The sequence below is a fragment of the Panthera pardus genome, unplaced genomic scaffold, assembly GCF_024362965.1.
Source record: "Panthera pardus isolate Hobbes unplaced genomic scaffold, ASM2436296v1 HiC_scaffold_6, whole genome shotgun sequence".
NCBI classification, from domain to species: domain Eukaryota; kingdom Metazoa; phylum Chordata; class Mammalia; order Carnivora; family Felidae; genus Panthera; species Panthera pardus.
In genome coordinates this window covers 10075135-10087373 of record NW_026526991.1, presented here as the reverse complement: position 1 = coordinate 10087373, position 12239 = coordinate 10075135, and the positions used below count along the sequence as shown (strand labels likewise).

General features: G+C 52.7%; 1 protein-coding gene across 3 annotated transcripts in view; it reads right to left on the bottom strand.

Annotated features, from left to right (window-relative positions):
- The window catches only part of MOV10L1 (Mov10 like RISC complex RNA helicase 1), a 72061-nt gene that overhangs the window by 39750 nt on the left and 20072 nt on the right, over positions 1–12239 (bottom strand). For all 3 annotated transcript variants that reach the window (XM_019447274.2, XM_019447272.2, XM_019447273.2), the window contains exons 6-10: positions 10201–10344; positions 9468–9709; positions 8922–9054; positions 7405–7599; positions 4729–4843 (exon numbers count right to left, since the gene is read on the bottom strand). In XM_019447274.2, the coding sequence (XP_019302819.2) occupies positions 4729–4843; positions 7405–7599; positions 8922–9054; positions 9468–9709; positions 10201–10344 (829 nt within the window). The remainder of the gene's footprint in view (positions 1–4728; positions 4844–7404; positions 7600–8921; positions 9055–9467; positions 9710–10200; positions 10345–12239) is intronic.

Sequence of the window (12239 nt, the reverse complement as noted above, 5' to 3'; positions counted from 1 at the left end):
GCACCAAAGACGTTCCCTTTGTTTAGCAGAACAAGGACCCCATGGGGGGTCTGGGTCCACGCAAAGCAGTGGACCAAGAATGGGAATTACATGGTAGGCGTCAGAAAAGACCTCTCTTTTAAAATGCTTTTAAAAGATAACGGACGATATGTATGTAAAGTAAACATGGTAAAACACAGCATGAATCTCAGAGCGTATGTAGAAGCCGTATTTATGGCATCAGCAAAATGTCCAAGAAAAGAGACCGGGAAGGTGCTGCCATGGGGGTCTCACCATGTGGGACACACTAGACCTCTAGATGCTTCAAGCTTGTGCTACGCCGACACGACACCACCTTCCACACGCAGCTACTCAACGCTACACTGAAGTAAAGTTAAAGAGAACTGAAGACTCCATTCCCCTGGTGCCGCAGCCACATTTCAGATGCTTCAACAGCCACCTGTGGCCAGCGACTGCCATGTCAGAGAACACAGATACAGAACATGTCTATCACAGCAGAAAGTTCTAGTGCGTAGCGCTGTCAGAAACCCTGAAGCAACAGTACACACGCTGCAAAAGAAAAGTTACCAGCCAAGAGAGGAGATAAACGGAATTAAAAAATAAAAGCAGAAAAAGAAAAAAAAAGGAAACAATGAACAAATACAAACAGCCAAATGATAGATTTAAACAAAGTCGTATCAGTAACCACACAAACGCAAAAGTAAAAACACCACGATTAAGGCAGAGACTGTCAAATAGGTGAAAGAGCAAGAACCAACCGAGTGCTTCCTACGAGAAACACATTTTATTGACAAAATTTTTTAAATATTTATTTATTCTTGAGAGAGAGACAGAGTGTGAACAGGGGAGGGGCAGAGAGAGAGAGGGAGACACAGAATCCGAAGCAGGCTCCAGGCTCTGAGCTGTCAGCACAGAGCCCGACGTGGGGCTCAAACTCACGAACGATGAGATCATGACCTGAGCTGAAGTCGGACGGTCAACCGACTGAGCCCAGGTGCCCCGAGGAACACACTTTAAAGATAAAGTCATAAATGGGGTACCTGGGGGGGCTCAGTTGGTTGGGTGTCCGACTTCAGCTCAGGTCATGATCTTGCAGTTCGTGAGTTCGAGCCCCATTATCGGGCTCTGTGCTGACAGCTCAGAGCCTGGAGCGTGCTTTGGATTCTGTGTCTCTCTCTCTGCCCCTCCCCCCCCACCCCCCACTCACTCTCTCTCTCTTCCTTGAAAATAAACATTAAAAATTTTTTTTTTAAAAAAGACTTAAAAAAAAAAAAGGTAAAATCATAAACAGGTTAAAAGTAGGACAAAAGAAACACCATGTTAACACTGATCAGAAACAAGTTGCATAAGCTACACGAGTATCACACAGAGTAGATTCCAGAACCAAGAACACCAGGAATAAAGTGAGACGTTTCATGCCGAAAAAGGGGCTAACCAATGAAGATGACATGATAACCATGAATATTTCTGCCCCTAATTACAGAGCTGCGATACAGGAAGTAAAGACCGATGGCCTGGCATGGACAAACAGACACGTGTCTACGGCTATGAGTGAGACTTGCCTCTCCAGAAGTGGTGGGACAGGAGACAGACGTCAATTAGGACACAGAAGATCTCAACAACACTACTGACCAACACACCCTGATTTTTACAGAATAACCCACTACTAATGGCACAAAGCATGTTCTTTTCAAGTGTGCAAGAAATACTTAGCAAAATAGATATTTTAAGCTATGAAACAAATGTCAATAAACATAAAAGAGAACAAATGAAACCAAGTAAGCAGAGAAAAGAAGATAGTAAGAATCAGAGCAGATATCAATGAAAAAAAAATAGAAACAATAAAATTAAAAGCTGACTCTCTGAAAAGATTAGTAAAAATTTATAAACTTCTAACCAGAATGATCAGGAAAAAAGAGGTGCAAATTACACTATAAACAACTTCATGCAAATAAATTAGCTTAAATAGTAACAAAGTCCTTTAAAAAAAAAAAAAACCCACAAAAGCTCACTCAAGGAAGAAGCTGATTTGCCCTATCACTACTAAAGAAATAGAATTCCTAATAAAAAAATCTTCCCACAAAGAAAACTGACCTGATCGCCTTGCTGGTAAATTCTGTCAGAGATTTAAGGAATGAGTAGTACCACTCCTACATACACACTCGTAGGAAAATAAAGAGGAGGGGACACCCCAACCCATTCCAGGAGGCTCACACTACACGCGAATCAACACAGGACAAAAGCGTCACAAGAAAACCACACTACAGACCAACGTGCCTCGTGAACACAGATGAACGCGTGTGCACACACGTGAGTGCTATCAGAGGAACAGAAGGCTGATCTAACGTCTGGAAAATCAAAGGAATTCACCACGTGAACAGACTGAAGAAAGAAAACCACACGATCCTCGCAACAGAGGCAGAAAAAGCAGCTGAAACTCACGAGATGGACCATTTTCAGGCGGACAAGTTAGCGCACCGAGCACATTCACGGTGTGGTGCGGCCACCTGTAATGACACCCTGACCCGGTCGGCACTGCCCCCGCGGCCCCCTTCTTCCGGCCCCTGGCTGGAAGGCAGCCCACCAGCCTCTGTGGCCAGGTGTCTTGTGACACACAGCCACGCAGTGTGGGACTCCTCCTGTGTAGCATCAGTAGGTGAGCTGAGGAACACGCTCACATGGCGACGACACAGCCCTAAGAAACAGGGACACAGCAGTACCAACTGTGACAGATGTGACCTCACCTCACGGCGCTGAATCCCAGGTGTGGGTATGGCCGCTTCCTCCTGGAGGCCCCCCGGGGAGAAGCATGTCCTCCTGCCCGTTCTTCTCCGAGAAGCGCCACATCCCCGCCATCACGGGCCAACCGGCCCGTCCACCTCCCGGGGTCCGACCCTCCTGGTGTCCTCCCACAAGGACCCCTGGGCTCCACTGGGTCACCTGGAAAATCCAAGGTCATCTCCCCCACCTGCCGAGTCCCCTCGACCATGTGAGGTGACCCAGGTCAGAGGTGCCAGTGTGAATCGTGGACATCTTTCGGGAGCCGTTCTTCTGTCTACCACACAGACGGATCTCAAACCAAAATAACTACGCCGAGTTAAAGGGCCAAAGAAAAAGAATACTAGGATTCTGTTTCTAGAATTCCAAAAAGGAAACAAAAATCTGGCGACAGAAAGTGGAGCACGTGAAGCAGAGAGATGGGGTGGGGGCACACAGAAATGCTGGGGGGACAGACGCATCCCTCATCTGGACCGCGGTGACACCGTGTGCTCATCGGAGCATGTGCCCACACTCACGCGGGCTGCGGGGACGCTGACCAAGGGCACGTCTCACGGGCAGTTACATGACTAAACAGACCACACCCGCGACACAAGTCTGGAACCTTCAGCCTCACAGCACTTTTCACAACTGGTACCATCAATGTTATCGCGTGTATTTTCATCTGCGAACTTCTGCCTTCATGAGGAAGGTCCCTTCCCGGTGCCCAGGCTCACGTGAAGGGGAGTCAGGGACACACAGGCTCTCATGATGGTCCAGTCACTTGGCTTCAGGGTGTGCCCCCTCCCCCCAACTATTTCTACGGCCAGCCTGCTGCCACGGAACCTAGTTCAGACCCGGAACTCATTACGGATACTACAACGCCTTCCTAACAAGCTTCCCCGCTTCCAGTTTGCGGCCTGCTCCATCCACGCTCTGCAACACCGGCCCCTCCAAGCGGCCATGCCAGCGGCCCAGCCACGCAGGGCTGTCCCACCTGCCCCGGTGTCTCCATGTGCTACTCACCATATATGGCCTCTCTCTCCCTCTTCCAGAAGGCTAGCAAGTCTGGGAGGGGGGGCCCCTCCGACCTGTGCCTCCCGAACGCACGCCACGGCACCGCGGGAGCCTCCCCTGCCCGGCCACTGGGGGCCCAGAGCCTCGCGGGAAGGAAGGGCCCACTACCCCTAGGGGCATCTGCTCTGGTTCAGACAACCGCTCCCCAGGTCCGTGCTTCCCCCTAAACCTTCTTTCCTCTGCGCACAGCCCCACGTCCACCTGTCCTCCCCTGCTGCACGTGCTCAGCGCACATAAGGGCGCCCTCCGGCTGCTGTCTGGTCTCCCCGTCATCACCTGGACACCGCACAGCCTCGTGGACCCCCGAACCCCATGGGAAGTGCCCTCCTGTACACCGGGCAAGTGCTCTCCCCACCAAGCAGATGGGACACTTTCCTTTTGCCTGGATTTGGTTTCCATGTGCTCACAGGCATGTGTCCCCTGTCCCTGGGCTCCTCGGTGCCATCCCTCCCCTGCAGGGGCCCCGCTCCGGGTCTGGCTTCAGCCACCACCTCTAACAGTGGACAGGCTGGACAAGACTTCCTCCGGGAGCCACCAATGGGCCTGAGCACAAGGCAGCACCACGGCACCTGGCAAGGGCGGCAGCTGTGTGGCCCTGCCGTCCCGGCTCTGGTCCCCCCGCCCTGGTCCCGATGGCTGCAGGGCCTTCCCACACGTGACGCCCTCCCAGCTGCTGAGAGTCTGACCCTGAGGGAAAGCCACGCCAAGCAGAGACAGGCTGGGCTGCCGGCGTCCCCACAACTAGTGTCGGCGGCAGGGGGACCTGTCTCCCATGAACTGGAAATTCCCAGCCAACTGTGGCAGAAAATGAACCCGGGTAGGGCTCCCCCTGATTCCATCAGAAAACTCAAGTTTTTTCTCAGTGAAGAGTATTTTCTCAGACCCTTTCCCTACCTCTGCGAGTAATGGCTGAAAAGTCAGAATGTCGATTTTTTGTTCCACACATTTCTTAAGTCTATCTGGTATTGGATACTGTGGAAGGAAACTTGGAAGTTGTCGTCTTGAGTTCCTTAAAAAAAAAAAATTCCCAAGTCAAAAGTAATTCTTAATCACCCACACGTTTTCCACCAGCCCTTTTCACTAGACGCCCTTGTCCACTTCAGAAAGGCTAAAGGTCATTCAGTAACCGAAACTAACACGTGGACTGCTGGTGTCCATCTGTAGTCTGCAAACTCAGCTGCTTTGGGGCCCTTTCTCTCCCTGGGCCCTCTCTTGTCCTCAAGAGGAGAGGGGCTGCAGCACCCAAGGGCCCCTCGGATCCCGTGAGTCTGAAAACAGCCACTCTTAAGCTTCCACTCAGCTAGCTCTTCTGCCACTCGAGCCTGTCAACGCCAGAACCACCCCCGCACTGCTGCAGGACCACACGTTCGGCAGAGGCTGCTCTGATGGGCCCCGCCTTTCTGGTTTCAGCCTGGAGCTTCTCTGGGGAAACAAGCCTCGGCTCGTCCCGGAGAGGGCGGTGCGCAGGTGTCACCGAAGCCGGCCACCGCCAGGATGAGGAACATCACTGCTGCCATAGGGGAGTCTGATAGAGAATGACCAGGAAGGAAGCAGCTGGAAGAAGGGACAGTTGGAAAGAAGACAGGGTCACACGGGAGGTCCGGTGAATCTTCGATGCCAGGCTGTCCAGCTGCGTGAAGTGAAGAAAGGCACTGGGCACTCCTCCCTCATTCCAAGTCCTGCTTCCAGCTCAGGCCTGAGCGCAGAGGGTGGGACACCCGTACCCCTGCCTCCTTACTCCACAAACGGTCACCTCGGTTGTACGTCCCTGTAGCTAGGCTCTGGACAGGAAGGCTGCTTAGAGAGAAGCTCTGTGGCCGAACGGCCCCTGGAAGCGCCAGAGCCACCAGCAGCAGCACCGGAAAGGGCCGCCACCTCCCAGCTGAGACACGGGTTGTGGCAGGAGCTCCATCAAAGCACGGTGCGAAGTACACGTCAAAAGTGGAGGCGTTCGGTAAGTGACAGCAAAGGATTAACTACGCACACGGACAGCATAAAGGGGACAGGATCCTCACCACACACACATTTAGATAAAAGGCCTGAACAGTGTCACGACTTGGCCTCAAAATGCACGCTGAGTTAACAAAACATGTCTGTTTACAGCCTAAAACGGTTGGGAACTCCGCTGAGAAGGTCCTGGCACAAAGAGGCCCTCAACAGTCTGGCTAAGCAAACACAGACAATGCCATTCTGGGCGGGGAGCAAAGGTGGCAGGACGTGCGTGGTGGGGTGGTGGGCAGGTGCAGGTACTGGGAGTTCCAGGAGGCCCACGCCAACCAGGACACTCTGGGTCACTACCTTGCCAACAGGAAACCAGTGTCTCCTGGTTTAGAGACACTCCCACATAGCAAACAGGGAAGCAGCTGATCAGGGGACTGTTGGTCTAGTTCATTCCTCTAGTTAAAGCCAAATGATAACTAGAAAGTTGCCTGGCGTACCACTATGTGACAATCTGGGGTTCTTAGATGTTCCTATAATTAAGGCCCTATCATTCAGGATGTTTTCCTGCCTGTAGGCTGTAGGCTATGGTAACTGCTCTCGTGTTCCACGTTCCATCCCCAGAACATGTCCTTTCCACGACCAATGGTTCTTACTCCTTACTGATCGCTACTGATCACTCCATGTTGGAAACTATGTCTTTTACATATCTCACCTCATTTAATCTTTGTAACCAAGTGAGGGAGAGACTATCGTTTTATGAATGAGACTGAGGTTCAGAAAGGCTAAGAAACGAGCCCAAGGTCACACAGCACCTTGGTGGCAGTGCTGGATTCAAATAATGATAGAACCCCAAAGCCAACCACATACTACTCTAATAGTTTTTTTCTTTAGTCTGCAAATTAGCAACATCCTTAACACCTTACCTTAAATTGTTACTGGGCAAAAATGTGACCTGAAATTCAGGGTTTTCTAATATTAGAAGGGAAATACCCGTTACTCCAGGAACTCTGGGCAGGACCGAGGTTAAACCTGTCAGTTCCTACAGCAGGTGGGGGGGTGGGGGGGGGGGGGAGTCTTCACATCACTGAGCAGAGTCGGGAATCGTCCTCACATCCCAGTCCGATTTCCTGGCACCAAACTTCAAAACAATCTGCTTTGTGGAGATTTCTGGGTCCAGCAGCAGCAGACGGAGCACGCTGTCCCGTAGCACTTTCTGGAAGCGTCTCCCCCAGTCCCTGCCTGGGCGGTCGCCCACCAGCCACACCTTGTGGCCCCCTTGCTGACGGGTGCCTCTGGGTGCCCGTGTGGGATGCGGGATGTCTCAGCAGCCAGGCTGGGCTGCTGGGAACAGAGGAAGCTGGGGGGGTGGGGAGCAGCCGGGGTGGAGTTGGGGGCGGAGGGGGGCACAGCCTACTACTCTGTCCTCACACTGTAGAGCCATTCCGCAGGCAAAACTTGAAGAGCATCGCGGAAACACACCCCTCCCCCAAGTAAGGCGACTGAAAGAGGCGCCCGCCACAGTGCCCCCCCCCCCCCCAACCGCCTCTCTCCAACAACACAGCAGCCACACGCGTCTCTCACACCCCACGAGCGCACTGTGGATCCTGAGGCCTTTTCTGCTCACGGTACCTCTTCTGTGTGGTCACAACAACTGTAGTTTTTGTGGATGTTAACGTGGGAGAAATTTTAGACTTCTTCCAGGAAAACGGTTCTCGGACGGCTATTAGAGACTCCTCCCCGCTGACCACGTTCACCTCCAGGAACCGCCCGATCGTGAAGCTGGAGAAGCAGAGCAGGAGGAGCTCCCTGCAGCGGCCTGGGCTCCTTGAGAAGACAAAACGCATCAGGGTTGTGCTCAGGAGACAAGCGGGCCTGACGGAGTTTCCCTTCGTGCGCGTGTGTGACACGGGCTACGAAACCATGGTCACCCCTAGTTTTTACTAATTCTTCTCAAAGGAAAAAAGGAACTTTCAGAAGAAAGGAACATGTCGTTTTCCTATGATCAAATCAGCCACATAAGCTGTAATTCTCAAACTTGAGAACAACAGGAAAGACAGTGTCGTCAAGTTTTAATCAGAACACGTACAATGTTACCAGCAATCTTGTTTTCACTCTGCTTTCTGCCCAATTTCCTCCTGCTGCTGTAATTCAGGTTCTACTGGACGCTCCACACATTGTGCTCACCTACTCCCTTTTCACAGGTCCCTCATCGTCACATTAAAGGGATCCCTTAAAGTGGTGGCACCACATACCGCTGACTGAAGGGCAATCTGTGTGAATGGTCAGTCATCCGTGGGTTTGAAGCAAGGTGGCGGTTTAATCAGAGTCACATTTTAATGACGACGATGATGATTTATTTATTTTAAGAGAGACTGCACACGCACAGTGGGGGAAGGGCAGAGAGACAGGGAGAGAGAGAATCCCAAGCAGGCTCCAGGCCGTTGGCGCAGAGCCCTATGCGGGGCTTGATCTCACGATCCTGGGATTGTGACCTGAGCTTAGATCAAGCGTTGGACGCTTAACTCACTGACCCACCCAGGTGCTCCCAGAGTTCCATTTTAGAAAAGATTTAGAATTAGCAACGTAGAGGACTACTGAGAAAGGAAGAGGCCTGCAGCCCAGATGCCCAGCTGGTGGGACCAGCGGGCGGTGGGGAGCAAGCAGGCAGGGTTGGGGAGCTCAGGATTAGGGAAAGGAGGCAGAGGAGGAGAAGGACCCTCAGGCTCGCCTGCCTGCTGCATGCAGCCTGCACAGGGAGGGAGGCCTCAGCCCCCTGCCCCAGGAGCCTGCATCGGGGCCAGCTGCCCAGGTGGAGGTGGAGGTGGAGGGCAAGAAGGCCTCAGCCGAGGGAGCAGGAGTGTGAGGGGAGGGGAGGAGCAGAGGCTGAGAGTGCACAACAGGACCGAGGGTCAGAAGCCGGGTGAATGGGGTGGGGGCAGCGGGTCAGGCTTGGGGAGCAACTCCTCGGGTCGGTGAACTCACTAAAGCCATTTTCTCCCCACTGATTTTTCTCAAGGTTTTGTCTCATCAAAATAGTTAGGAATATTCTATAACCTCCAACCTAGAAGTATCACACAGGAAATCTACAGAGACGAATGTACAAATGTTCCCAAAGTAAACTCCCTCCCAACCCTCCAGCCACGTACTTTGCATCACATATAATCACGATGAGGGTTTTTCCACCTGGAGGGATGAGCCCTCCGGGTTCCAGCTCCGTCGCCTGCTTCCTTGGTATTGCCTTTTCTTTGTCTCCGTTTTCTCCTTTACAGGTACAGTCATCTGGGAGATGGAATTTAAACCAAAATTAGATCAAGGGGTAGGCTGCTCCTGACAGCAGGTGCTCGCGGAAACGAACGCTCACCCACAGACAGGCACGCACACGGCCAAAGCACCAGACAGCAGCGGACAGCGGGCAGCCTTTCCCGAGTTCAGAACCATTCACGGGAACCAGCACGTCTGAAGCACTTCTGGGATCTGTCGAGCTATTTCTGCTCTTCTCCTCAGCCACAAAACATCAGAGAAGAGCCCAGAACCAAAAAGCTCGCAGTATAATCCGTTGCACCGGCTGGAGTGCTCTGGCCACTCGGGCCCCTGGCCCCCCCAAGAGCAGCTTCACTGTCACGCGGGCCCAGCAGGGGACACAGGCAGCCAAGCCCCAGCCGGCCAAACACGGTAACAGGGGAAACGTCTACCTGGAGGGATGTCTCCGTTGTTCACCAAAATGCTCTCTGACGCCTGAGAGGTTTTGTTTTTTTGGTGGCTGTCTAGAAACGTAATATATTTATCTGAAAAATTCTTCTTCTCAGGAATAGGAACAAGAGACCCTGCCGGGCATGTCTGGCCTTTATCCAGCATTTCAAATCTGAATTGTTTAGCTTTATCCCAGCCAGCCAGTTTACAGCTGACTAAGTTTTGAGGAATGTCTCCTTTATTCCTGGAAAAAGAAAATGAGCCATGAATACAGATAAGATCCTGAAGCTAAAATAATCAGCTACCATAAGACACAGAATTCAATCTGATGGATGAGAGATGACTGTAAATACCTTTGAAAGTAAAAAGAACATTTTAGGCTGAAAAACTAAAAGATTTCCATAAAGGAAAAAATGAACAAAGTAAAGTTGGTTCTACCGAAATCCTTTAAAAAAATTTTTTTAAATATTTATTTTTGAGAGACAGCACATGAGTCGGGGGGCGGGGGAGCAGGGGAGGGGCAGAGAGATTGGGAGACAGCGGATCTGAAATGGGCTCCACGCTGACAGCACAGAGCACGACGTGGGGCTTGAACTCACGAACCATGAGATCATAACCTGAGCCGAAGTCAGATGCTTAACCAAATGAGCCACCCAAGCGCCCCTATTCTACAGAAATTCTTAAATCACAATTTAAAACCCGTTAAACGTAATTTTATTTGAGCGCTAAACTTACTCTATCCAGATCACCATATTTTTACTTTCTCCTTCTTTTAACGTTCCAAAATTTGTCAACCTCGTGACTTCGATGTCACCTTTGTTCTTCAGTAAAAGTGCTCCACAGAACTCCTCGGCAGTCTCTTCAAAGGCAGAGGAGTCCCTGCAGAGAGCACCCATAGAACAGCATCACTGTGGCAGGCGTCCTGAAGCACCATTCCCCCTTCTCCCCAGCACCCAGGGAACTGGGATGGGGAAGACAGCAGGAGGAGCTGCATCCGGAGAGCAGAAGCTCGGCCTTTGCGCTCATCAACTGGGACTGTCTTTTGGACATTCAACTGGGCAGGCAGACTGTGGGTGTGAGTGGGGAGCCCACACGGGGCCAGCGCTGTGGAATGGGGTCCAGCTCACGGAGGGAACCCACACACACAGAGCCTTGATGCCCCGTGCTGCCCCCAGCAGCCTCTTCTCTGGGCACAGGAAACCTGAGTGGGGTGACAGCACCTAAACTCTCCCAACTCTCCCAGGGCAGAAACACAGGTCTTCTCTGTCCAAGGCAGTACTCCTGGGGCTAGAACAGAGCTGGGCACACAGAGGGCATTTGTTGAGCTTGTGAAGGGCGGGACATTCGTCTGTTACAAACTCGGGAAACGGGCACTGACTGCCCACTGGCTGTGAGTTCCCTGGGATCCAGCAAATTCCCTTCATCCACCGCTCACCTGCTGACCCCCCGCTCTGACCAGCGTCATCAACGAAGGGGGGACACTTCCCTTGCCTATGAAGATGACTATTTGAGGAGGTCAACGGTCAAGGGAGAAGCCTCACGCGATCCGTCTGGGATTAGAGGGACCCTCCCCAAGGAGAATGAGCACCCCCAGACCTACATCTGAGTCCACTGCAGCCTGGGGGTCACTTGAGGAGACTCCCCAGAAACTGACCACCCACAGCCGGGGAGCCCACTGGTGGTGCCCCTGCCCACTCAACGATGCTAGTCCACACCCACTGTGAGCCACCACTCCCCTCCAAAACAGAGCAAATCGGTAAGCCACAGGGCATGTTAAAAAGTAAATGTTTAAAAAAAACCCAGATTGGGCAATAAGAATCTAGAAGAAGAGACAAACCGTAAGTCACTGCAATGAATATACTTGACCCTGAGGCCTAAGATGGCAACTGCTTTCTGTCGACGATCAGTCGTGGGCCGGACCGGTCACCATCCTACAACCCTCCTGTGCCCAGGGCAATCAGGAGCCTAGTTCAATGCAGTGTTGTTTTCAAGCATTTCTGAGCTTAAACGAAGAGCCAGGGAAGCGCCTGTTTTCACGATATGGGTGTTTCCTTAAATTGGGCGGTGGCTCCAAGTGACCAGTTGCCCACTCCTGCCCCAGGGCTTTGGGCTGCTGCCTGGTGGGAGCAGGACAGAGCGAGCAGGAGGCCCGAGAGTCCAACTCAGATGCGGGCGGGAACCGCTCTCTTCTCGTGGCACCGACCCCAGGCAGCGAGTCCTGCCTGTCTCATGCTCGCACCACCGGGTCCATCAGAGGGAGCTGACACTAGAACTCCTGTGCCTCCCAGGCCTTCTTGGGCTGTGAGAGGAGGTGAGGGCAATGCGTCTGGCTTCACTGCCCCGCAGGTGGGCCTGAGCCATTCTCCAGCGGGAAGCAGGGTCCGGTGGGGCAGGGGAACGGGGGGGGGGGGGGCACTGAGCGGCCAAGGGTGACAGTGACTGCTAGATAGGGTGGGGCAAGGTTCCCACATGGCGGAGTCTCCCCACCCCACACATCTCCACAGCCTTGAGCCAGGCGGTCCATCCTCCTGAGTGCCACGTGCCATCCGTGACCCGGTGGCACTCCCCGCGGTGCTGCTCCTCACAGTCCCCACATGTGCCCCACTCCCGAGGTGCCCGGACAGAGGCAGGTGCTCAGCGCAGAGCAGGACACAGGACACAAATTCCTTCCGGCATAGAACCTGCATTCTAAGTTTATACTCTAAGAGAGGATAAACAGAATCACTAAGGGACACGTAGAGCAAGCTCACTGGAGGTTAAGTGCTAAGGAGAGA